At 45.8% G+C, this 23334-nt stretch overlaps 2 protein-coding genes across 7 annotated transcripts in view; both read left to right on the top strand.

Annotated features, from left to right (window-relative positions):
- The window catches only part of EFCAB13 (EF-hand calcium binding domain 13), a 110739-nt gene extending 107702 nt beyond the window's left edge, over positions 1-3037 (top strand). For all 5 annotated transcript variants that reach the window (XM_081837543.1, XM_081837544.1, XM_081837542.1 and 2 more), the window contains 3 exons: positions 212-399; positions 1497-1601; positions 2579-3037. In XM_081837543.1, coding sequence (XP_081693669.1) covers positions 212-399; positions 1497-1601; positions 2579-2872 — 587 coding nt within the window. In that variant the 3' untranslated portion in view covers positions 2873-3037. The remainder of the gene's footprint in view (positions 1-211; positions 400-1496; positions 1602-2578) is intronic.
- A 3439-nt stretch (positions 3038-6476) lies between these two features.
- LOC309328135 (tRNA N(3)-cytidine methyltransferase METTL2-like) lies at positions 6477-23062 on the top strand. 2 transcript variants are annotated; one of them, XM_081838113.1, is made up of 9 exons: positions 6477-6624; positions 7993-8084; positions 9738-10099; positions 12060-12109; positions 14184-14244; positions 16592-16731; positions 17500-17606; positions 20249-20314; positions 21973-23062. In XM_081838113.1, exons 1-9 carry the CDS (start codon positions 6533-6535, stop codon positions 22164-22166), a joined length of 1164 nt encoding a protein of 387 aa, XP_081694239.1. In that variant the 5' UTR covers positions 6477-6532; the 3' UTR covers positions 22167-23062. The 2 variants fall into 2 exon arrangements, with proteins under 2 accessions (XP_081694239.1, XP_081694240.1); XM_081838114.1 differs by lacking the exon at positions 20249-20314.
- Positions 23063-23334: the final 272 nt, after the last annotated feature.

Here is a 23334-nt window from a genome sequence, read left to right as displayed (position 1 = left end):
TTGATGCAAGAAGGGGTGCATCATGGAGGTGTTCTCTGGGAAGGCATTTCTGGGTGCAAGGGGGAAAGGGCAGGGTTATTTGAGGGGGCAGGAGACCTCCCCACAGCCCCATGGCCTTCCTGCTCGATCCAGACCTAGCTTTGCTTCCCTCCTACCTCAGGAACTCCCTTTCCTAACATTTGGTTCCCTTTTTCCTTTCCTGTTTTGCCAGAAAAAATCGCCCCATCAGAGAGCCCCTATTCTCAGGTGCCCATCTTCCCCTTGATCCCCAACCAAGATGGCCTGACGCCGGGAAGGCCAAAGAAAAATCTCCAGAAGCTGGAACAGCTGAGGAGGCAGGAGCCCCTCTCCTCTTTTGAGGACCACTTCTTCCATAAGAAAAGATGGCTAAAGCAAGAGGTGAGAGCAAGACACCCTCTGCAACAGGCTCAGACCTAGCAGCTGTTTCCAACGTCACACACAATGAAACTCTGGAATACACATTAGTCTGTGTTCTCCATTTTCAAGGAACAAGAGGTTCCAGCGCCTCCCAGTTTAGTTTAGTTTGGATTAGTGGGCACTGAAGATTTACATCAGGTTGTTGTTGTTGTTTAGTCGTCTTAGTTGTGTTCGACTCCCCGTGACCCCATGAACCAGAGCATGCCTTGGAAACTCACTTTATGTCCATGGAGTTTTCTTGGCAAAATAGTGGAGTGGTTTGCCAGTTCCTTCTCTAGGTGGATCACAGTTAGTCTAGACTCTCGGCTATGACCTGTCCGTCTTGGGTGGCCCTGCATGGCATAGCTCAGAGCTTCTTGAAGTTATTCAAGCCCCTTCGCCACAACAAGGCAATAATCCATGAAGGGGGTACGTCACCTTATTTCCCCCAAATACAGCACAGACCTAGATGGATTGATTTTTTTTAAAAAAATATGAAACAGATCCTAATGATTTTTGTTCATTGCCAATCACACCCAGCTAAGTCTTACTAGATCTCAATCTCTATAATTCAGAACTAATCTTTTTGCTGAGCACTAATACATGTGCATGGGCATCTTCCCAAATTGGGGGGTGGGAATGTGCTAACACTTTTTGTGCTGCCAGTCAGAGGCGTGCAGGGCGCAATATTGAGAGGGGGAACAAACAGGCACCCCTCACAGTAGGCTCCTTCATTTGAGCCCTGCTTTGCACCAGAAGGAGCCACACCTTGGCTGCGGTGCTTGTGCCTGGCGCAGCAGCTCTGTCCCCGTATCAGGCCACCCACCCTCCTTTGCTGTGAGGCATCTTGTGCCCACCTACAGTAGCTGAGCAGCAAAGCTGCCACCTGCTCTCGATGGCCAGGTTAGGCCTCACCATGCTACAGAGAGTAGGAAGAGAGGGGGCAGCAGTTTCCTCACCCCTCTCCTACCCTGAACTGTGGTGTGTGGGACTTAGCTGCCGCTGCTGGTCTTTCCAGGCTTGATGGTTAAGATTTTGTTTTCTTTCTCCTTTCCTTTCTTTCATTCTTTTCTGTACAGCCTAAAACCAACAAGCCCAAAAAGCTTTCCCTCACTCTCACACCACAGCTGACACATGGAAAGCGGCGTTTTACTTTCGACAATCTGGAAGAGATCCGACAGGAGGTATGCTAGTCTCTCTCTCTCTCTCTCTCTCTCTCTCTCTGTGTGTGTGTGTGGTGGTGGTGATTTTCCAGCAAACATAGAAAAATGCAAACAGGAAAAAGGAAACGTATAGAAATGATAACAAGATCCCCAAAGCTGTCCGCCTGCCCACATTCCCTGCAACAATATAGATTATAAAAAGACCAGGAGTTGCCAAAAGATTTCCACTCTAGTATACTGCTCCATAGATGCTCATGCGTTGAAGGTGGGCAATAAGCTGTGTTCTTTAGTCCTTACATGAGAAAGAAAATCATCCCAAATGAACCAACGAGTAGGTTGGGTTCTGTCTAAGCCACATGTCCATATGGTGGAATCCTAACATGTCCAAGTAGAATGGAACTTTCTCCTGGCAGAGTGGCAACAGGATTGCTGCCCGGGTCCCGCCGAAATCAATGGGGCTTCAGCTGGATCCATGGCTAACTTGCCCCACCGATTTCAGTAAGCTGCAGTGAGCACAGTCTACGCATGTTTGGCAGCCTTTCTTCCTTCATATCTTCTCCCAATGTGTGGACAGTGTGCTGTTGGAGCCTGCAGGGGGACACAGTGGCAAGGCAGGGCTAGAGCACACTCTACTCTATATAGAGGGAAGAATGCCTGACTAGGGAACGCCGATTAACTTCCCGCCTGCATAAAATTTCCCTTGCCGTTAGCCATTACAGTGGTACCTCTGGTTGCGAATGGGATCCGTTCCGGAGGCCCATTCACAACATGAAAAGAACACAACCTGCAGCGGTTGCGATTCGCCGCTTCTGCGCATGTGCATGACATCATTTTGCACTTCTGAGCACACGGTGAAACCCGGAAATAACCCTTTCCGATACTTCCGGGTCGCCATGGGACGTAACCTGAAAGAACATAAGATGAAGTGGACGTAACATGAGATACGACTGTACTGTTCTGACAGCTTCATCTCCCCTTCCAACCTGTCTCCCGCTCAGGTGAAGAAAGCAACAGACGCCTACCGGATGGCAATTGCTCTCCGTGAGCGCAACAAGTCCCTGAAACTCTGGAAGAGAGTGCGCGGCGCAGAGATTGGGCTGGATTCAGGGAACCCCAGTTTCTACCAGACCTTCTCCACGTACTCCTGGTCGTGGAACGTCTGCCAGGAACTACTGACGCCCCGAGAACTCCGAGAATACGACAGGAAAACGTATCAGGACAGCTGCCGGTCATCCGCTGCCGGGGAAAAGCTGATCAGGGCAGGCGGGAGGCATAAAGGAAGCAAGAAGTAGCCCCCCAGATGTTGCTTACTGTGGCATCCTCCTCTTTCACCGGAGGGCGCTCCGTAGGATGATCTCGGGCTGGCATCCGGGACGCAACTCCCATGTTGGGAAATGCAGGGCTTCACCTTTGTACACTGGCAAAATACAGTGAGAAATTAAGGTAGAAAAGGCAAACCTCCTGTGTCGTGGCTTCTGCTTTTCTCCTGTTCCTGAGTCTTGCCCAACTAGGAGGGAACGGGAAAACAGGAAGTGGGTGGGAGAAGCATTTGATCTTGACTGCCAAGAGCCATTTCGTGATTCATACAGAAGTCTTCCGATCTGCATTTTTACACATCTCCATATCATAGAATCATAGAGTTTGAAGAGACCACAAGGGCCATTGAGTCCAACCTCCTGCCAAGCAGGAAACACCATCAGAGCACTCCTGACATATGGTTGTCAAGCCTCTGCTTAAAGACCTCCTAAGAAGGAGACTCCACCACACTCCTTGGCAGCAAATTCCATTGTCGAACAGCTCTTACTGTCAGTCCATAGATCCCCCACCTCTTGTAAACAAATAGGGATCCACTTTTAGACTGAACTTTAAGCAAACCCTGACGTTCTGAATTTCAAACTTTGGGATTTCCACACAACCCTTTGCAAGAAATTCCCGCAACTCAATCATCCTGATTCATTTTTATTGAGAAGTACTTAGAATCATAGATTCCTATTGTACAAGGGCAGTCCTCATACCTTGTTAATCCTTCCTAGAAAACTGTGAAGTGAGCCATTGTCGTTCTTATTTTGCTGGCGAGAAATTATGCCTTGTATATATTCTCAAGCACAGGCTAGGCAAAATAATTGCTTTTTCTCTAGGAATGAGTCTCAGAAAAGGGAGGGGGGAAGCTGCAGTCCTTGGATAACAGGGAGGGACCTTTGCGGTAGGAGAGAGGCTAGAAAAGATTAGGACCTAACGACACCTGAAGGAAAGAATATAGCCATAGTCCATGATGCTCATTTGTGTTGCTCCAGCAGTCCTTTGCTGAGGTTTCCCTTTAGGTAAATGAAATCCTTTTGGGCATCATCAAAATGGGGGAAAGTATGAAGCATTGAGACCTAGATGGCAGCAAGGAGTCATGTCCCCACCCCCCACCCCAATCTAACTCAGCCATATTTGAAAGCTGAGTGAGACTGATATTAGGTCTGGGTTTACAGCGTGCTTCTTTAAAGCTTCTGCACCACACAAACCTGAATTTTACAACCTAGGTAATTTAGACAAAGCAACACATGTGTATGCTTTTGCACAATTTAGGTTGTATACACATTACTGCTTAACTCTGGCTCCACTGCACGCCTGCTGCTGGTATATGAAGCTCAGTATACACATAGGGTGGGGATGTGGGTGGCACTGTGGGTTAAACTACTGAGCCTAGAGCTTGCCAATCAGAAGGTCGGCGGTTCAAATCCCCGCAATGGGGTGAGCTCCCGTTGCTCGGTCCCAGCTCCTGCCAACCTAGCAGTTCGAAAGCACGTCAAAGTGCAAGTAGATAAATAGGTACCGCTCCGGCGGGAAGGTAAATGGCGTTTCCGTGGGCTGCTCTGGTTCTCCAGAAGCGGCTTAGTCATGCTGGCCACATGACCCGAAAGCTGTACACCGGCTCTCTCGGCCAATAAAGCGAGATGAGCGCCGCAACCCCAGAGTCGGTCCCAACTGGACCTAATGGTCAAGGGTCCCTTTACCTTTACCTTATACACATAGAATTGCCATATTTCAAAAAGTGATAATCTGGACACAAACGTTGTTGAGCGTTTTTTAGTTTTCCCAAAGTTGTTGAGCTCTTTATGGCAAAATCGCAAGTTTTTGAGCTATTTTTAATGAACATTGCCAAAAATGACACTGCCGGCATGAGCTGCCATATGTCCAGATTTTCCTGGACATTTTTTAGCCATTTCTATCCAGACACTGCTTCTGACTCCAGTACCTCTGCTATGTCCGTGAAATTCCAGCAACCCTACATGGCATTACCAGCAATCCATACCTGCCCGGTAGTTTATTCAGAAATGCTGCTGCTTGATGCATTTTCCCTCAAATCAGCTTCCATCCGATTTGAAAACGGGAGCCACATTCACTTTGCAGTTAAGCTGAGATGTGTATGTTTGAGACAGCCATTGCATGTGTGCAGATGACAGCTTCATGAATAGTTCACAAGTGTTGCAGGTATGGGAATACCAAGCAGGTAATGTGCATCAGGTAGAGGCATTTCAACCCCCGGCCTAGGACCCACGTTCCTATGGGACCGCCTCTCCTGGTATGCCCAGCAGAGGACCTTAAGGTCCACAAATGACAATATTTTGGAGGTCCCAGGTTGCAAGGTGGTTAGGTTGGTCTCAACTAGGGCCAGGGCCTTTTCAGTACTGGCCCCTACTTGGTGGAACACTCTGTCACAAGAGACCAGGGCCCTGCGGGACTTGACATCTTTCCGCAGGGCCTGCAAGACAGAGCTGTTCTGCCTGGCCTTTGGTTTGGACTCAGTCTGACCCTTATGTTTCCCTCCCCTTATGGTTTTGATCTATGGGCTACTTTTAAAATGAGGCTGCATTTTAAATTGCATTTTAACCTGTATTTTAAATTGTGGTTTTTTTTCTTCCTTTTCCTATTATGTTTTTACTGTAATTTTACTGGTGTTAGCCACCCTGAGCCTGGCCCTGGCCGGGGAGGGCGGGGTATAATGTTGTTGTTGTTCTCTTTGTTTGTACAACAACATGCAAATACAATGAGGGAGGAAGTGACTTCATTGTGCTTCAAGCCGCTGCATAACTATTCTGCTTGTGGTAGTCAAGGTAGAGGGGACACCAAAGGAATGCAGGGCACTGAAGCCGTACCTTCTCATTACAGTGGCACCTCAGGTTAAGTACTTAATTCGTTCTGGAGGTCCGTACTTAACCTGAAACTGTTCTTAACCTGAAGCACCACTTTAGCTAATGGGGCCTCCTGCTGCTGCCGCACCGCCGGAGCACGATTTCTGTTCTCATCCTGAAGCAAAGTTCTTAACCTGAAGCACTATTTCTGGGTTAGCGGAGTCTGTAACCTGAAGCGTATGTAACCTGAAGCATATGCAACCTGAGGTACCACAGTACTGGAAATCTTGCTTGCTTCCTCCACTTTCCCCATCCCGCCTTAAGGGGTAACAAACTGCCTTTTTTTTTTTACGACTGCATAATCGCAGTTCACCACCACAAACAAACATTCTGATTTCTCAGGGCCAATGGACTGCGCTTTCCTCCCAAGGCACGTGAGGCTACAATCCTGTATCCACTGCGAGAAGATGGGATACTGGACCTTTTTCGGCTTGACCCAGTTCAGTTGCTCTCTTTGATGCAGAGAGACTTCCCTCCTCTAAGCGGAGGGAAATACAACAATCTACTGAGAAACGCCATTCACTCCACGTGCCGCTCTGTGAGTTTCTAGCTCTGCGAGTCGGGAAGCTTAGACGGGGTCGTATAGTTCTCATTCTGGTCCACCCGAGGAAACGCGCCGCCGGGAAAATTAAACGCAAGCCCGACTGCCCTCGCGCATGCGCATTCCGCGTCTCTTTTTCCTATTCCGCGCAAACGGCAGAAGCGTCACACTGCGGTCTGCTTCCGGGTTCAGTTCCCTCCCGCCTTAATTCCTTCCTTCCTCTCGTGCTTATGGCGGCGCCCAGCCAGGACGGGAGGAGAAGGAAGCAGTTTGGGAACCGCTTCCTCACCGACCCGGCTCGCCTCTTCCAGCACAACGCCTGGTAAGGAGGAGAGGTGGGGGAAATGAGGACTGCGGTGCCAGTTTTTCCGCATTGTACCAATCTAGCTGCCATCAAAACCAAGGAGGAAGGTCCCTGCCCGCGTGGAGCTTGCAGTGAAAGGGGAGGTCGTGCACTCTCCTCCCTTGGAGGTTTTTAAGCATGGCCATCTGTCATGGATGCTATAGCTGAGATTCCTGCATTGTAGGGGGTTGGGCTAGATGACCCTCGGGTCCCTTCCGATTTTTGTTGGCAAGTCTTCTCTTTCATTTCAGAATCTGTCAGTCCACCCGCCCACAACCCCAGATTAACACAGTTGTTCAGGACTATGTTGCCCTAGATCTTCGAGGCCAGTTTGTCTGCTGGTTAATAGTAGTAGTAATAGTAGTAGTTTTTATATATTTATTCATTAATTTATGGATGGATGGATGTATTTATTTATTACTTACATATACCCTGCCCATCTGGCTGGGTTTCACCAGCCACTCTGGGAGGCTTCCAACAAAAGGGTAAAGGTAAAGGGACCCCTGACCATTAGGTCCAGTCGTGGCTGACTCTGGGGTTGTGGCGTTCATCTCGCTTTATTAGCCAACGGAGCCGGCGTACAGCTTCCAGGTCATGTGGCCAGCATGACCAAGCCGCTTCTGGTGAACCAGAGCAGCGCACGGAAACGCTGTTTACCTCCCTGCAGGAGTGGTACTTATTTATCTACTTGCACTTTGACGTGCTTTCAAACTGCTAGGTTGGCAGGAGCTGGGACCAAGCAACAGGAGCTCACCCCGTCATGGGGATTCAAACCGCCAACCTTCTGATCGGCAAGTCCTAGGCCCTGTGGTTTAACCCACAAAATACATTAAAACATCAGTCATTGAAAACTTCCCTAAACAGGGCTGCCTTCAGATGTCTTCTAAACATCAGTTAATTGTTTACAGTGGACCCTCTGGATACATAACTTTTGGGTGCCGTGCGCAGAAGTAGCGCCTCCGCCTACGGACTTTTCAGGTTGCGGACAGACCCCCAGAATGAATTTAATTCGTATTTGGAAGGTCTACTGTATTTCTTTGAAATCTGATGGGAGGGCGTTCCACAGGGCGGGCGCCACCACCAAGAAGGCCGGCCGTCTGGTTCCCTGTAACCTCACCTCTCTCAGGGAGGGAACCGCCAGAAGGCCCTCAGAGCTGGACCTCAGTGTCCGGCTGAATGATGCGGGTGGAGACGCTCCTTCAGGTATACTGGGCCAAGCACTTTGAATTGTGCTCGAAAACGTAATGGGAGCCAATGGTACACTTGCAGGCAAGGCTAGCTCGGCACAGATGGATTCCGGTGTCTAGGGTTAACAAAACCAGATAAATACTTCTTTGCTTCCTGCAGGGATAACGTGGAGTGGTCTGAGGAGCAGGAAGCCGCAGCACAAGCGAAGGTCCAAGAGAACAGCACAGAGTTTGTGCCACAAGATCAGCAAGGTATTATTAGTGATATCTCTAGCCAGTCTAGAAGAAATGAGGTGTGATTAAGCCCCACTGAAGTCAACAGAGCAAATTAGTCTTAACGTTACGCTGGAGGATCATGCCCGTAGGTTCGTTGTATGACTCATATGCCAGTTTTGTGCCATTGGGACTTGTGTTTGTGAAGCAGAGTTCCAAATCGCTATTAACTTCGGCATTCTCACAAGTCAGCCTCAAAGGTTTGTGCTTCTTGGAACCCTGTGGGTTTGTTGCCGTTTTCCCATTTTACACATAGGAAGGCGAGATAGATGTGCTTGCCCACTGAATCCATGTTTGCTAGGTATTGTGCGTAAGCCTCCCAATCCAATGGATCACACTGGTTATTTTGAATATTTGAAAACTGACAAAGAGTTAAGTATGCCAAGACGCCCAGTTCGAACATCATTTGAAGCTTGCTAAATCTTTTCTTTTTTTTCTCCCCCCTCCCCCCCCCCGCTTATTACATAACAGAAAAAGGGAACAATACTGAAAAGGGGGTACAACTTAAGAGGGGAGGGAAAAGGAAAGAAAATTGACACGATAAAAATTATGATTACAATTTCAAGTTGCAATAAAAGTAAAAAAATCTCATTATCTTTTATACCCAACTTTGAAGCGTGCTAAATCTTCATGTGTAACACACCGTCACAGAACTCACATGGAGGTTTCCACATCTGTATGCAAAATAAGCTTGCAAAGCAAGCAGGGGGAGATTTTAGCCCACCCTTCTGCTGCTTGTGCATTTTGAGGTGCCCAATGAGTTCCATGTTTGTTTATTTTTAATTTATTTATTAAATTTGTATACTGCCTTATACCCGTAGATCCCTGGGCAGTTCACAACACAAAGTTACGGTGTACAGAGCACAAAATACTTAATAAAAATAATCGAAGCACAAAATACATAATAAAAATAATCGAAACATAAAGGTTAGTACAGATTTGACTATCCTGTGTATAGAATGCCACCCACCCCATATTTTTAGTACGCAGGTTTCTGGAAATTATCTCCCAACAGCTACTGGAAGCCGGCTTGACCTAATACCACAAACCATAGCTTTTACAGGTCTGGGTATGTTTGTCAAAATAGATACGATGGTGGCAACCCATCATATTTGTCTTACCCATTCAGGCATAAACTGGGGGGTGGGTGCAGGTCTGATCTTAGCATCCAAAGCTGTAAACAGTTAAGGGGAGCTGAACTCTCTGTGGTCGGTGACTCAATCTGTCCTATTCCTCAGCTTAGCTCTGATAGCAGAAGTGAACCAACCTGGAAAGCGTTTGGCGTGATGGACTGTAGGAAGGGAGAGTTTTGGCTCCCCTCACCCACACGCCCCTTTTGATATTAAAAATTAGACCCACAGCCTGCTTTTTGAATCAATCTACGGAGGAGGTTTTTGCAAATAGGATGTTTGGAAACCTACGTCACTGGGAACAATTACATAGCAAAATACGACTTCTGGGATTTGCTTCCTTGGAGTGAGTTTGATGGAAAAAATATTTAGCTGGCTTAATTTTAAAAAAAACCACTGAGAGTTTCTTCTAGGTTTAAGGTGTTGTCTCCTAAACTGCAAAGCTCCTTCTCTGGTCAAGGACTTGGACTGGAGTTTTTCTCACTTGTACCCTTCTTTGCAGATGCTTATGAGATCAGTGCCAGCAAGTATTGGAATGACTTTTACAAAACCCACGAAAATGGGTTTTTCAAGGACCGGCACTGGCTGTTCACCGAATTTCCTGAGCTGGCTCCAAACCAGAATGCCAGTACGGTTGACGTGTGTGCCTCTGAGGCTGCTGCTGCGAAAAACACAAAAGGCTCAGGCCTTCGGGAGTGCAATGGACTTAGTTCACTGGAGACTGGGATCTTGGAACGTCAGGACTCGGAGATAAACAGTTGTAACTCCACCCAGCAAACGCAAACAGAAGTGGCAACGCAGAAACTGGAGGAACAAAAACTAAGAGACTTCCCAGGGTCATCTGCTACTTACAGAATACTAGAGGTAACTGCACAGTGAATCAGAACCAAAGCATGCTTTGTTGGGCCTATAGTTCCACTTAGCTCAGCGTTCTGCCTCCGAACAATAGGCTTTGGGGAGGCTCACAGGTGGAGTTTAATGGTGATGTTTACCCTGTGCTATTGATCCACTCCTCCCCCCCCCCATGTAGTTGTCAGGAGCTCAGCCTACACTCGAGTGCTGGAGGTCTTTAAGCAGAGGCTTGACAACCATATGTCAGGAGTGCTCTGATGGTGTTTCCTGCTTGGCAGGGGGTTGGACTCGATGGCCCTTGTGGTCTCTTCCAACTCTATGATTCTATGAGTAGGACCCTGGTAGAGACACATGCCTGACTGGCATGTTCCCTCCCTCCTGGTCAGTCATTCAGGAGCTTCAAAAGCTTTCTTCAGCCCGAACATCACAGCGACTGATGCCAACTGACACCAGCACACTTAGGGATCTGCAGAGTTTGTAAAACTTAAGTGACAGAACTCAGCATTTTGGCTAATCTACTTTATTTACATATAAACACACACGGAGCACTGCAACATGGCTCCCTCTCTCTCTAGCATCAGACAGCAAAGAGAAAAAGAACAAAGGACAATAGTCCCACTTCATGGAACACAGTAACACAAACATCCTGTCTCCGTCACTTCCCACTCTGTGGAGTCAAAATCTATACCGTAATGTGAAAGACAACAATCCCATAACTGCAATCATGGAGCAGGAATTCCAACAGTTATTGGATATTAGCTGGGAACAGGAAAGGTTTTGCTTCTATGTTTATGTGGTTAGTGGGCTCCAGTAGACACGTTGGCCATATAAAACTTCTTTGATGCCATTTTGTTAGAAGGGCTTCCCTTTCTGTGCATACAGCCATGATGCCTTTCAGTTTCACTGCATGATCACGAGTTTTGTAGTTTTGAGAGGCATAATTTCAAGATAATTGCAGGGGGTGGTGATTAAAGAAGTCTGCAACTGGCAGCCCCTGGGCCAGACATAGTCCCTGAGTGATACCATATGATGCCCCTGTGTGGAGGGGAGGAGGGCATAGTCATGGGGCCTGGTGGCAGTCTGTTTCAGAGTGGGGTGGTGTCCTGGCCAGCCACACCCCATCATTACCGTATTTTTCCATGTAGAAGATTAGGTTTTTTTTATTAAAAGATCATGTTGTAAATTTTGAGCTCATCTTATACATCGTTAGTGCATGGGGGGCCGTGTTATATGTTGCCGGAAGCCAGATAGCGTCCGCGGCTATTGGGTGTGTTATTGGTGGCTGAGGAAAGGCCCAGGCTTGATTGGAGGTGTCAACCCCACCCCACCCCCAAAAAAGCTCAAAAACAACTCTGGGCACACACACCCCTCCGTTTTCTTAATTTGGATTCCCCCCAAATAGGGGGTGTCTTATACATGGGGGCATGTATACCTGAAGGAGCATCTCCACCCCCAATGTTCTGCCCAGATGCTGAGATCCAGCACAAAGGGCCTTCTGGCGGTTCCCTGGCTGCGAGAAGCAAAGCTACAGGGAACCAGGCAGAGGGCCTAGTGGCGCCCACCCTGTGGAATGCCCTCCCATCAGATGTCAAAGAGATAAACAACTACCTGAGATTTAGAAGACATCTGAAGGCAGCCCTGTTCAGGGAAGCTTTTAATGTCTGGCATTTTAATGTATTTTTAATCTTTGTTGGAAGCTGCCCAGAGTGGCTGGAGAAACCCAGCCCAGATGGGCAGGGTACAAATAAATTATTATTTTATTTTATTTTATTTTATTTTATTTTATTTTATTTTATTTATTTATTTATTTATTTATTTATTTATTTATACACGGAAAAATACAGTATTTCAAGGCAGCCCTCCTGTAAAAAGCTAGTTGCTGACCCAGGGAGAAATGTATTTGATATTGGCATTAAATGAGAGCATAAGGGGAGAGGCTTGAAAATATTCACTATGTTTGCTTTATTGGCAGGTGGGCTGTGGAGCAGGAAACACTGTTTTCCCCATCCTCCAAACCAACAAGTAAGAGAGACGGCAAGCAGATCATACGCTGAGGTTTACAAACCAATAAGATGGTTTTTTAGACTTGGTATCTAAAATGGTTCTGTTTCATGTTGCTTTCATTGGGATTCCCAATGTTCCCACCATGGCAAAAATGACCCACCTGTGACCTCGTCGTCTTCCTTTGCTTCCACCGTGCAGAGGATTTTTGACATTGAGGTACAGGCATCCCCCTCACTCATGCACATTCTACTCATGCATGATTGTGCATATGCATGGTGCCGGGAAATAATTCAGTTCCAACCCGGAAATGGCCAGAGAGAGCCAGAAAGTTCTCGTGGCTCATAAGGAAACCCTTGTAAAGAGAAAGAAGGTTCTTTTTATCATAACTGGTGGTCTTGTAGTAAAGTTAAAGCTTACTGGGAAATGATATATAATGAAATGAAAAGGATGTTTAAAATAACCTTTGTTAAAAAAAAACCCAGAAGCTTTTATTTTGGGAATTATAGGGACAGAACAACCTAAACTCTATAGAAACTTATTTCTGTATGCGACTACAGCAGCAAGAATGTTACTCGCCCCAAAATAGAAAGAAGCAGAAATCCCAGCAAAGGAAGAATAGATACAAAAACTTATGGAATATGCAGAAATGGTGAAACTTACAAGAAGAATAAGAAATCAAGATTACAAGTTTTAAAAATAAAAGAATGGAAATAGTTTATGGAATATTTACAAACAAATTATAAACTGTTAAGAACATTGGCAGGATTGTTGCAATAATTTGCAGTTTCATAAAAGCATATATTTAAAGAAGATGAATAAATTAGCCAATTAATTTAATTTGGATATGCAGAAGATATTAAAAATAAATTTCAGGAACTGCAGAAAGTGGGGGAAGGAAGTCAAGTTTTGAAATGCCAAAATGACTGTAAAATTTGTGAAATGTATAAACCTGAAGAATGCATATTTTTTATAAACCAAAAAAACACACACCAAAACCCTCTAGGAAGCCCCAAAGAGAACACAGGTACTGTGGGGCTTTGTTTACACTGTTTGGACTTCTGGTTCTCTGTCCTGCAGCTACATATGATATTCATTCCTTATGATCCCAGCCATTCTATCTTTCATAAACAAGCATTTTCCCCCCTTCAAATCCAGATAATATCATTTTCTCTTTCATGCAAAAAGTCCGTAAGAAATTTCCAAACCTTCACAAATGTCGGTAATGATTTTTCTCCAATTAAACCTGTTAACTTTGCTATCTCAGCCAAGTCCAACAGTTTTATCAGCCAATCCTCTATAGTGGCTAGGGCTGTATCTTTCCATCTTTGTGCAAATAGCAATCTGGCACTGTAATCTTCCATAACCCTTTTCTAACTGTGTATCTGTTAGCCCTAAAAGAAACAAATTCTGGCATTGATTGAATATTAACCTTTAAAACGTATGTATCCACATCCAATTTTTTTTAGCCTTTTTATATGTCCACTAAGCATGATAAAATGTCCCTTCATGTTCTTGGCATTTCCAGCAAGCATTTGAAACATCTTCGTTTATTCTGAATAATTTCTCAGGAGTTAAATACCAATGATACATCACTTTGTAAAAATTCTCTTTAAGATCATTTGTTGTTGTTGTTGTCGTTTAGTCATTTAGTTGTGTCCGACTCTTCGTGACCCCATGGACCAGAGCACGCCAGGCAATTCTATCTTCCACTGCCTCCCGCAGTTTGGTCAAACTCATGCTGGTAGCTTCGAGAACACTGTCCTACCATCTCGTCCTCTGTCGTCCCCTTCTCCTTGTGCCCTCCATCTTTCCCAATATCAGGGTCTTTTCCAGGGAGTCTTCTCTTCTCATGAGGTGGCCAAAGTACTGGAGCCTCAGCTTCAGGAGCTGTCCTTCCAGTGAGCACTCAGGGCTGATTTCCTTAAGAATGGAGAGGTTTGCTCTTCTTGCAGTCCATTGGACTCTCAAGAGTCTCCTCCAGCACCATAATTCAAAAGCATTTAAGATCATAGTACAGTGTAAATTTAAACCCCTTAGTCCACATACGTTCCCTGTTCTGTTTGCCTTACCAGTCTTCTCTGGTTTATTTCAGCGATCCGGGCTTGTTTGTATATTGCTGTGACTTCTCCAAAACAGCGGTAGAGCTCGTCCAGGTAAAAAAACAAACAAAGCTTAGTAAGAGAAGATGTTTTAATTGTCTTGGCTAGGTGGGAAATGCAGCTATATTTCTAAAAGTACTTGGCCTTTGATGTTGTAAGTTAATACAATTTTGTTGTTAATGTCAGCAAGGCTTTTGCTCTTTGACTCTTTACCTAGTAACTGGTGAGCAGAGACCTCGCTGGAGAACATTGGTAGGAGCTGGGTGGAGGCCTTACTCTTTGACCTCTGGGAGCGGCTATCTTTATTTAATAATAATAATAATTTATTTATACTCCGCCGATCTAGCTGGGTTTCCCCAGCCCCTCTGGGCGGCTTCCAACAGAATATTAAAATACAGTAGTCCGTCAAACATTAAAAGCTTCCCTAAACAGGGCTGCCTTCAGATGTCTTCTAAAAGTCTGGTAGTTGTTTTTCTCTTTGATATCTGGTGGGAGGGCGTTCCACAGGGCAGGTGTTACTACCGAGAAGGCCCTCTGCCTGGTTCCCTGTAACTTGGCTTCTTGCAGTGAGGGAACCACCAGAAGGCCCTCGGAGCTGGACCTCAGTGTCCGGGCTGAATTATGGGGGTGGAGACGTTCCTTCAGGTATACTGGGCTGAGGCCTTTAGGGGCTTTAAATATCAGCACCAAAACTTTATTTTATTTGCAGTATTTCTAGCCTGTTATTCGTTCTTTCAATCCCGGAGCGGGGAGAAAAGCAATAAACACAGAAGATAGCAATAGACAAAAATTACAAAATCATATACAGTCATACCTCGGGATAAATACGCTTCAGGATAAGTATTTTCGGGTTGCGCTCGACGGAAACCCAGAATTAATGGAGCATGTTACTTCCGGGTTTCGCCGCTTGCGCATGTGCAGACGTTCAAAATGATGTCACGCATGTGCGGAAGAGGCAAAACGTAATCCACGCACGTGCAGTTGCGTCTTACATTCTGTTCAGGATGTGAACGGGGCTCCGGAATGGATCCCGTTCACATCCCGAGGTACCACTGTATGCAGTTCTGTCATAAATAGGCAAAATGACAAGAGCATAAATTAATATTCCCAGTTTAATGAAGTACCATGCTGCAAGTTCAATATATGATGCATACTTTGTTTCAGATGTACAGTGGTTCCCCGCAAGACGAATACCTCGCAAGACGGAAAACCCGCTAGACGAAAGGGTTTTCCCTTTTGGAGGCGCTTCGCAAAACGAATTTCCCTATGGGCTTGCTTCGCAAGACGAAAATGTCTTGCGAGTTCCTGCGGTTTTTTTCCCCTCTCCCCCCCCTTTTTCTAAGCCGCTTATCAGCTGATCCGATAAGCCGCTAAGCCGCTAATAGCGTTAATCCTCTAAGCTGTCAATGGGCTTACTTCGCAAGACGAAAAGACCGCTAGACGAAGAGACTCACGGAACGGATTAATTTCGTCTTGCAAGGCACCACTGTAGTGACAACAACTACTACTACTACTTATTGATACCTCACCCACTCTGGGTGGCTCCCAACAGAATATTAATAATAATAAAGCGATAAAACATCAAACAGTAAAAACTTCCCTAAACAGGGCTGCCTTCAGATGTCTTCTAAAAGCCAGATAGATAGTTGTTCTTTCCTTGACATCTGATGGGAGGGCATGTGTTTCTTTTGCACGTTTGGCCTTGAAGGTCAAGATAAAAAGCTCCATTCAGCCAAAAAATTATTTAAAAGACTTTTTATGCCACCTTTAAGAATCAAAGCTTTCCTCAAGTCATTAAAGTGATGGTGGCGATGATAATAGATAAAACAGACATACACCCAGCTCAAAGCAGGACACAGAGGCAGCAAAGAACGCAGCAAATAAAGATTCCTGCAGGCAAAAGCCAGTGAGAACAGGTGAGCTTTCAGATGTGTCCTAAAAACAGTGCCCCATCCCACATACCACCCAATTCAGGCTTCCTCAAACTCTGGCCCTCCAGATGGTTGGGACTACAACTCCCATGATCCCTAGCTAACAGGACCAGTGGTCAGGGATGATGGGAACTGTAGTCCCAAACATCTGGAGGGCCGGAGTTTGCCTATCCCTGAGCTAGCAGGACCAGTGGTCAGGGATGATGGGAACTGTAGTCCCAAACATTTGGAGGGCCGGAGTTTGCCTATCCCTGAGCTAGCAGGACCAGTGGTCAGGGATGATGGGAATTGTAGTCTCAAAACATCTGGAGGCCTGAGTTTGAGGTAACCTGAAGTAATTGAACTGCACTTTGTGACATGTAGGGTTGGTGTGGGCAGGCTGCCGATTCTCGGCTTAATCTGCTCCTCAGGGTTGTGTGGCGAGGGTAGAACGTGAAGTGTGCTCAAAGAATACTTGTGTGAACATACAGGCCCATCCGGAATATGACACCTCTCGCTGCTTTGCCTTTGTCCATGACCTGTGTGAGACCGGGACTCCCTTTCCGATGCCAGACGAAAGCGTGGACGTTCTGGTTCTCATCTTCGTCCTTTCCGCTCTGCTCCCGGAAAAGTACGTATGTCATTCTGCTGCTACTGTGTCTGTACTTGCCTAATATGTGGGGGGGGGGGGAGGTTGCAGGGGGAGGGATATTTTGCAAAGTTGCATTTTGTATAACTGCAGCAAATCTAGAGCACCTGTAAGCACATGGGTTAACTATGCTGAATACGGGCAACAAAATTACAGTAATACCTCGGGTTAAGAACTTAATTCGTTCCGGAGGTCCGTTCTTAATCTGAAACTGTTCTTAACCTGAAGCACAGCTTTAGCTAATGGGGCCTCCTGCTGCCGCCGCGCCACCGCTGCACGATTTCTGTTCTCATTCTGAAGCAAAGTTCTTAACCTGAGGTAATATTTCTGGGTTAGCGGAGTCTGTAACCTGAAGCGTATGTAACCTGAAGCATATGTAACATGAGGTACCACTGTAGTTTAATGGAAGCTTTATTTTGCTTTCTCTAGTTATTCCGAACTGTTAGATTACAGTGGTACCTCGAGTTACAAACGCCTCAGGTTACAAACGTTTCAGGTTACAAGCTCCGCTAACCTGGAAGAGTTACCTCGAGTTGAGAACTTTGCCCCAGGATGAGAACGGAAACCATGTGCCGGCGGCACAGTGGCAGCAAGAGGCCCCATTAGCGAAGTGAAAGCACGCCTCTAGTTAAGAACAGTTTCAGGTTAAGAACGGACCTCTGGAACGAATTAAGTTTGTAACTAGAGGTACCACTGTACTAGCATGTTTCAGTGGCTGCTGAGTCTTTTCCCTCTGTTTTTCTCCCACAGAATGCAGTGTGTAATCAACAGACTTAGCAAACTACTGAAACCTGGCGGAATTATTTTATTACGAGATTATGGCCGTTACGATCTAGCCCAACTCCGCTTTAAAAAAGGTAAGGGGAGGGAACAAGCAGTATTGCCATTTAGTAAAGGAAGCAATCACCCCCTCTGCATCTCAGCGGTTACAAGACAGAAGTACTGTTTTGCGGGGACAGGGGTGGGCGGGTGTGGAGGACTCCCTGGCCCTGAATGGGGTAACTGTGCCCCTGAAGGACCAGGTGTGCAGCCTGGGAGCCATTTTGGACTCACAGCTGTCCATGGGGGCACAGGTTAATTCTGTGTCCAGGGCAGCTGTTTATCAGCTCCATCTGGTATGCAGGCTGAGACCCTACCTGCCCGCAGACTGTCTTGCCAGAGTGGTGCGTGCTCTAGTTATCTCTCGCTTGGACTACTGCAATGCGCTCTATGTGGGGCTACCTTTGAAGGTGACCCGGAAACTACAACTAATCCAGAATGCGGCAGCTAGACTGGTGACTGGGAGTGGCCGCCGAGACCACATAACACCAATCTTGAAAGACCTATACTGGCTCCCAGTACGTTTCCGAGCACAATTCAAAGTGTTGGTGCTGACCTTTAAAGCCCTAAACGGCCTCGGTGCAGTACAGTGGTACCTCGGGTTACATACGCTTCAGGTTACAGACTCTGCTAACCCAGAAATAGTGCTTCAAGTTAAGAACTTTGCTTCAGGATGAGAACAGAAATTGTGTTTCGGCGGTGTGGCAGCAGCAGGAGGCCCCATTAGCTAAAGTGGTGCTTCAGGTTAAGAACAGTTTCAGGTTAAGTACGGACCTCTGGAACAAATTAAGTACTTAACCCGAGGTACCACTGTATACCTGAAGGAGCGTCTCCACCCCCATCATTCTGCCTGGACACTGAGGTCCAGTGCCAAGGGCCTTCTGGCGGTTCCCTCACTGCGAGAAGCCAAGTTACAGGGAACCAGGCAGAGGGCCTTCTCGGTAGTGACACCTGCCCTGTGGAACGCCCTCCCACCAGATGTCAAAGAGAAGAACAACTACCAGACTTTTAGAAGACATCTGAAGGCAGCCCTGTTTAGGGAAGCTTTTAATGTTTAATAGACTATTGTATTTTAATATTCTGTTGGAAGCCTCCCAGAGTGGCTGGGGAAACCCAGCCAGATGGGCGGGGTATAAATAAATATTATTATTATTATTATTATTATTATTATTATTATTACTTGAGAAACAAAACCTCTAGCCTTCACCGGGAAGTTAAGGCACCAACACGGTCCTGCCACTTAAAGAAATGGAACGTGTACTTGTGAGAGAGTGACAGACATAACTTCTGCTTTTAGGTACCGGGGAAGGATGTTGTTGTTTTCACACAGGCTAACTTTTGGGCTTCTAAGCCCACCTTGTTTCATCCCCACACAGCAGAACGAGGAAGTAATTTTAAGCCAGGCGATGCCCCTGTTTGCTCTTGCTGTACCCTCGGTGAAATGAATGAATCTTTATTTGCGTCAGCCATTGGCCATAGCGAAAAAACAACAATACGATATACAAAAAATAAAGGGTCAATTATATAAAATACATTTTAGGTTTTGAATCAGTAGTCAAAGAGTGGATCTTATTCTAATTGCCCCAGCTAAAAACCTTGCAACCTTTGAGATGTGTGTGCAGCATATTGAGGATGAGCTTCTGATATGGACAAGGAGCAGGGAAAGCAAAGGGCTGGGGAAGGCTGCTCAGCGGTGGGGTTTTTAACATGCAGTCCGCAAACTTCTTCTGTACATTTAAAGGAGGGGGAATTGACACAAATATACAGCTGCAAAATGGGAGAATGCAAAACCCCAAATTTTCAGTGTTCAGTTGGTAAGGTGTTGAGTGCTTGTGAGCATGTTGGGGAGCAAAGTACAGGTTGGCTTGCTCCCTTTCAGCCAGGACATCAATCATAATTGATGTACACCTTGCCAGGCCTTTTTCCTCTTCTTTCTGAACATTTTGCAACTGCTGAACCACATCTCTCCATGCCTGAGTATTAACCAAAGAGGGTAGATGTCTTTATCAGCCTCTTGGCCATTGATAGTTTATTGCTGTCATCACTGTATTCCAGCTGCACTGGCTCCCGGTAGAGTACAGGGTCAGATTTAAGGCGCTGGTTTTGACCTTTAAAGCCCTTCACGGCCTAGGACCCTCGTACCTATGGGACCGCCTCTCCTGGTATGCCCCACGGAGAGCCTCAAGGTCCATAAATAGCAACACCCTAGTGGTCCCGGGCCCTAAGGAAGTTAGATTGGCTTCAACCAGAGCCAGGGCCTTTTCAACTGGCTCCGGCCTGGTGGAACGCTCTGCCTCATGAGACCAGGGCCCTGCAGGATCTGATTTCTTTCCGAAGGGCCTGTAAGACAGAGTTGTTCCGTCTGGCCTTTGGCTTGGAGCCAGTTTGATTCCCTCCCCCTCTTTCTTTTTTCTTTTTCTTTTTCCTTTCTCCTCCTGTGATGAGGCTGTATTTTAATGTTTCTATATTTTTAATGTTGTATTTTAATCTTGTTTTTAAGTTGTATTCATTCAACTTGTTTTATTATTGCTTGTTAGCCGCCCTGAGCCCAGCCTTGGCTGGGGAGGGCAGGGTATAAATAAAAATTATTATTATTATTATTATTATTATTATTATTATTTTGGAGGTGGAAGCAACAGTGAACTGAGTTGCAGTCAAAATTCTCATTCCTTTCTTTCAGGTCAGTGTCTGGCTGATAACTTCTACGTGAGAGGAGATGGCACCAGAGTTTATTTTTTCACACAAGGTAACTAACTTGCAGGTCCTACCACACTCTTTATCAATTGGCTGTCACTGATATAAAGACTGAATCAGCTCAGGCTAGGTCTCTGGCCCAAAGCAGGCAGGAAATGATGTTTTAGAAGATGCTGCTTCAGGTGGCAGGGAGAAGAAATGACCCCAGGATGGATGGATAACCTGATGCTCTGAGCCATTTCCATTGTGGCCTTTCTACATATGTGGAGCAGTGATCCTGAGAACTGGACACCAGTTTCTTAAAAAGCAAAAACCCTGACGATGTGATAAAAAAGGGCTCAAGACTTACATGGGCTTGATTCAAATGCCACAGCCAAAGAATTCTGTTTGTTTGTTTGTTTGTAAAATGCTGCAGGCTCCCATATTTCATATCACCGTTCCTGGGTTTCTATGACATCTGAATTGGGGAAAAACTATGGTTCATGCGAAACATGATTTGTTGCCACTGAGCAGTGAGGATATTTCAAACACTTGTATCAATCATATCAACACGTACAGGGTTCTTAAGTTATTTCTGCATGGAACCTCTGTCTGAACGGGGGTGGAGGTTTGTTGTCGCTGGTCCTGTCTTGCAGGAGGTGGCTGCGCCAGAGGGTCTTTTTATTCTGTATTTCTTTTCCACATAAGATATTAATTTATACCTGCCAGTGTTCAGACTGGAACCAGTCAATGAAATCACATTATATTTATCTTTATTTCTGGGCTCAATTCATGGTGCGGTTTGTGGCCTGGAATCAGAATTATGTCACACATCGCCTTTTGCCATATAAGCTTGCCTGATGACATTTTTTAAAAAATCCTTTTGCAGCTATTATGGCAAATAATGATGATCATAACAATGATTTATTATTTATACCCCGGACATCTGGCCGGGCCTCCCCAGCCACTCTGGGCGGCTCCCAGTAGAATATTAAAAACACGGTAAAACATCAAACATTAAAAACTTCCCTAAACAGGGCTGCCTTCAGATGTCTTCTAAAAGTCAGATAGTTGTTTATTTCCTTGACATCTGTTGGGAGGGCATTCCACAGGGGGGCACCACCACTGAGAAGGCCCTCTGCCTGCTTCCCTGTAACCTCACTTCTCACAGCGAGGGAACCGCCAGAAAGCCCTCGGCGCTGGACCTCAATGTCCGGGCTGAATGATGGGGGTGGAGACGCTCCTTCAGGTATACTGGGCCGAGGCTGTTTAGGGCTTTAAAGGTCAGCACCAACACTTTGAATTGTGCTTGGAAATGTATTGGAAGCCAGTGTAGGTCTTTCAAGACCGGTGTCATATGGTGTTATATAATGGACTGAGCAGAACAATTAATATCTCCATACATCTCACTACGACATGCCATGAGGCACAAGAGGATGTATTGTATCCTTGTTCATGTTGATATAAAAAACAAATTAATACCGTAGTCCCACCAAAATGATCATCCAATCCTTTCCTTGCTTGACAATTTCCTTCTTCCAAGAGGTATTCACCTATCTTTGCCACTGCTCAGTTCGATAGGCAGCAAAACCTTTTTACTCTTTCGGTCTCTTTAAATTATCGCTGGTTTTATTGCTATTTGTTGTCGTTATCTTGTTTTTTTCCATCTTGATCACAAACCGCCTTGCAGCGTTATACTTTAAAATCGCATTTCTTTCCTGTGTCCCTTAGATGAGCTGGATTTGCTGTTCTCCACAGCGGGCTTGGAGAAAGCCCAAAACATTGTGGACCGCCGCCTCCAAGTGAACAGAGGGAAACAAATCACCATGTACAGAGTCTGGATCCAGTGTAAATATCGCAAGCCAAAGGGCGACAAGGAATCTCTAGGAGAAAGGAGCAGCTTTCATCCTAGTGGCTGCACGTAGCGAGACTCGAACCTCTCCCCTGGCAGTTGCCCCTATTACGCTGGGGAACTCACTGCAAACTTGGTAAAGCAACAGGACTGCATGGTGCTTATATTAGCGGCACAAAGTTTACTGGCACAAGCCCCAACCCGGAGCAAAATTTTTAAATTTGCAGGGTGGGTGGGGAGAACCTTCTTGAGATGCCAAGTACCTGCAATTAACTGTAATGCAACTTTGTGGCTTATAGGGGTCTGGAGTCTGAGTTCCTTGGCCTCCTACTGAATTAGGTGGGTTTATTCCTGCAAAAACAGTATGATGGCACCTCCTTCTGCAGTCCTAGCTGGAGAGGCTGCTTCTGGCCACTTACTTGACCAGGAAAGAGGGAAGTCCCTTGCCAAATGGTCAGCTCTTCTTTTCAGAGCTGAACAAACGTTCTTCAGATGCAGGAACGTGCGTCAGACCAATGTCTCCCATATATGCAGGTCTGGCTGTTTAACTAAATCTAAACAAGATCAACATGGGTTTCAGAGCATTGCATCAGTTTCAAGGAGTTTATGATAACCATGCCTTCTTATACCTACAGCATAACTTTTCTACATTGGCGGTGGGTGGGGTGGGGAAGAGTCTAAGAGTCCTGGGAATCTTGCAGGTTTCTAGAATAATTTCAAGTTGTTTTAACAAATATTCACTGGCATAAGTGATACTGCATCACCCTCACTGATGATCAACAAGCCCGCTAGAAAAAAAATGGAACAACCCTCTCCAGCCTCCAAATTTTATAAAGTTAAATTATAGTATATTTAAAACAATTCTGAATTTAATGCAAAAAGAACATGTTAAAGCCTGCCTGTGTAATCTCCAAAACTGAACCAGACTTGTGAAAATAAGCTTAAACAATTAAAAGACCTTTTTAAAGATTTTGCATATGAAGCTATGCTTTAGCATTACATCAGGGACAGCCAATGTTGTGCCATACGGATACTGGACTGCCAACTCCCATCAGCCATAGCCAGTGATCAGGGATTATGTCCATTGGCTGAGGGACACAAAGTTGGTTTCATGAATGAGCCTCAGTTGTGTACATTGACCCCCATCCTCTTCTGTGCTGTGGCAGGAAGGTAAGAAGTCTACAGCTTCCAATTCTGGCTGAACTTGGAGTAACTATTTACAGATAGGTAGCCGTGTTGGT

The sequence above is a fragment of the Podarcis erhardii genome (assembly GCF_964252035.2).
Source record: "Podarcis erhardii genome assembly, chromosome: 13".
Taxonomy (NCBI): Eukaryota; Metazoa; Chordata; class Lepidosauria; order Squamata; family Lacertidae; genus Podarcis; species Podarcis erhardii.
This window is presented reverse-complemented; position numbering and strand designations above follow the sequence as displayed.

What these genes read in the sequence shown, in the direction of transcription:
- LOC309328135 (XM_081838113.1), top strand. Translation starts at nt 6,533, where the DNA reads ATGGCGGCGCCCAGCCAGGACGGGAGGAGAAGGAAGCAGTTTGGGAAC. An exon ending in CTCTTCCAGCACAACGCCTG is followed by an intron (nt 6,625 to 7,992) that starts GTAAGGAGGAGA and finishes TGCTTCCTGCAG; the next exon opens with GGATAACGTGGAGTGGTCTG. An exon ending in TCCGCTCTGCTCCCGGAAAA is followed by an intron (nt 16,732 to 17,499) that starts GTACGTATGTCA and finishes TTTCTCCCACAG; the next exon opens with AATGCAGTGTGTAATCAACA.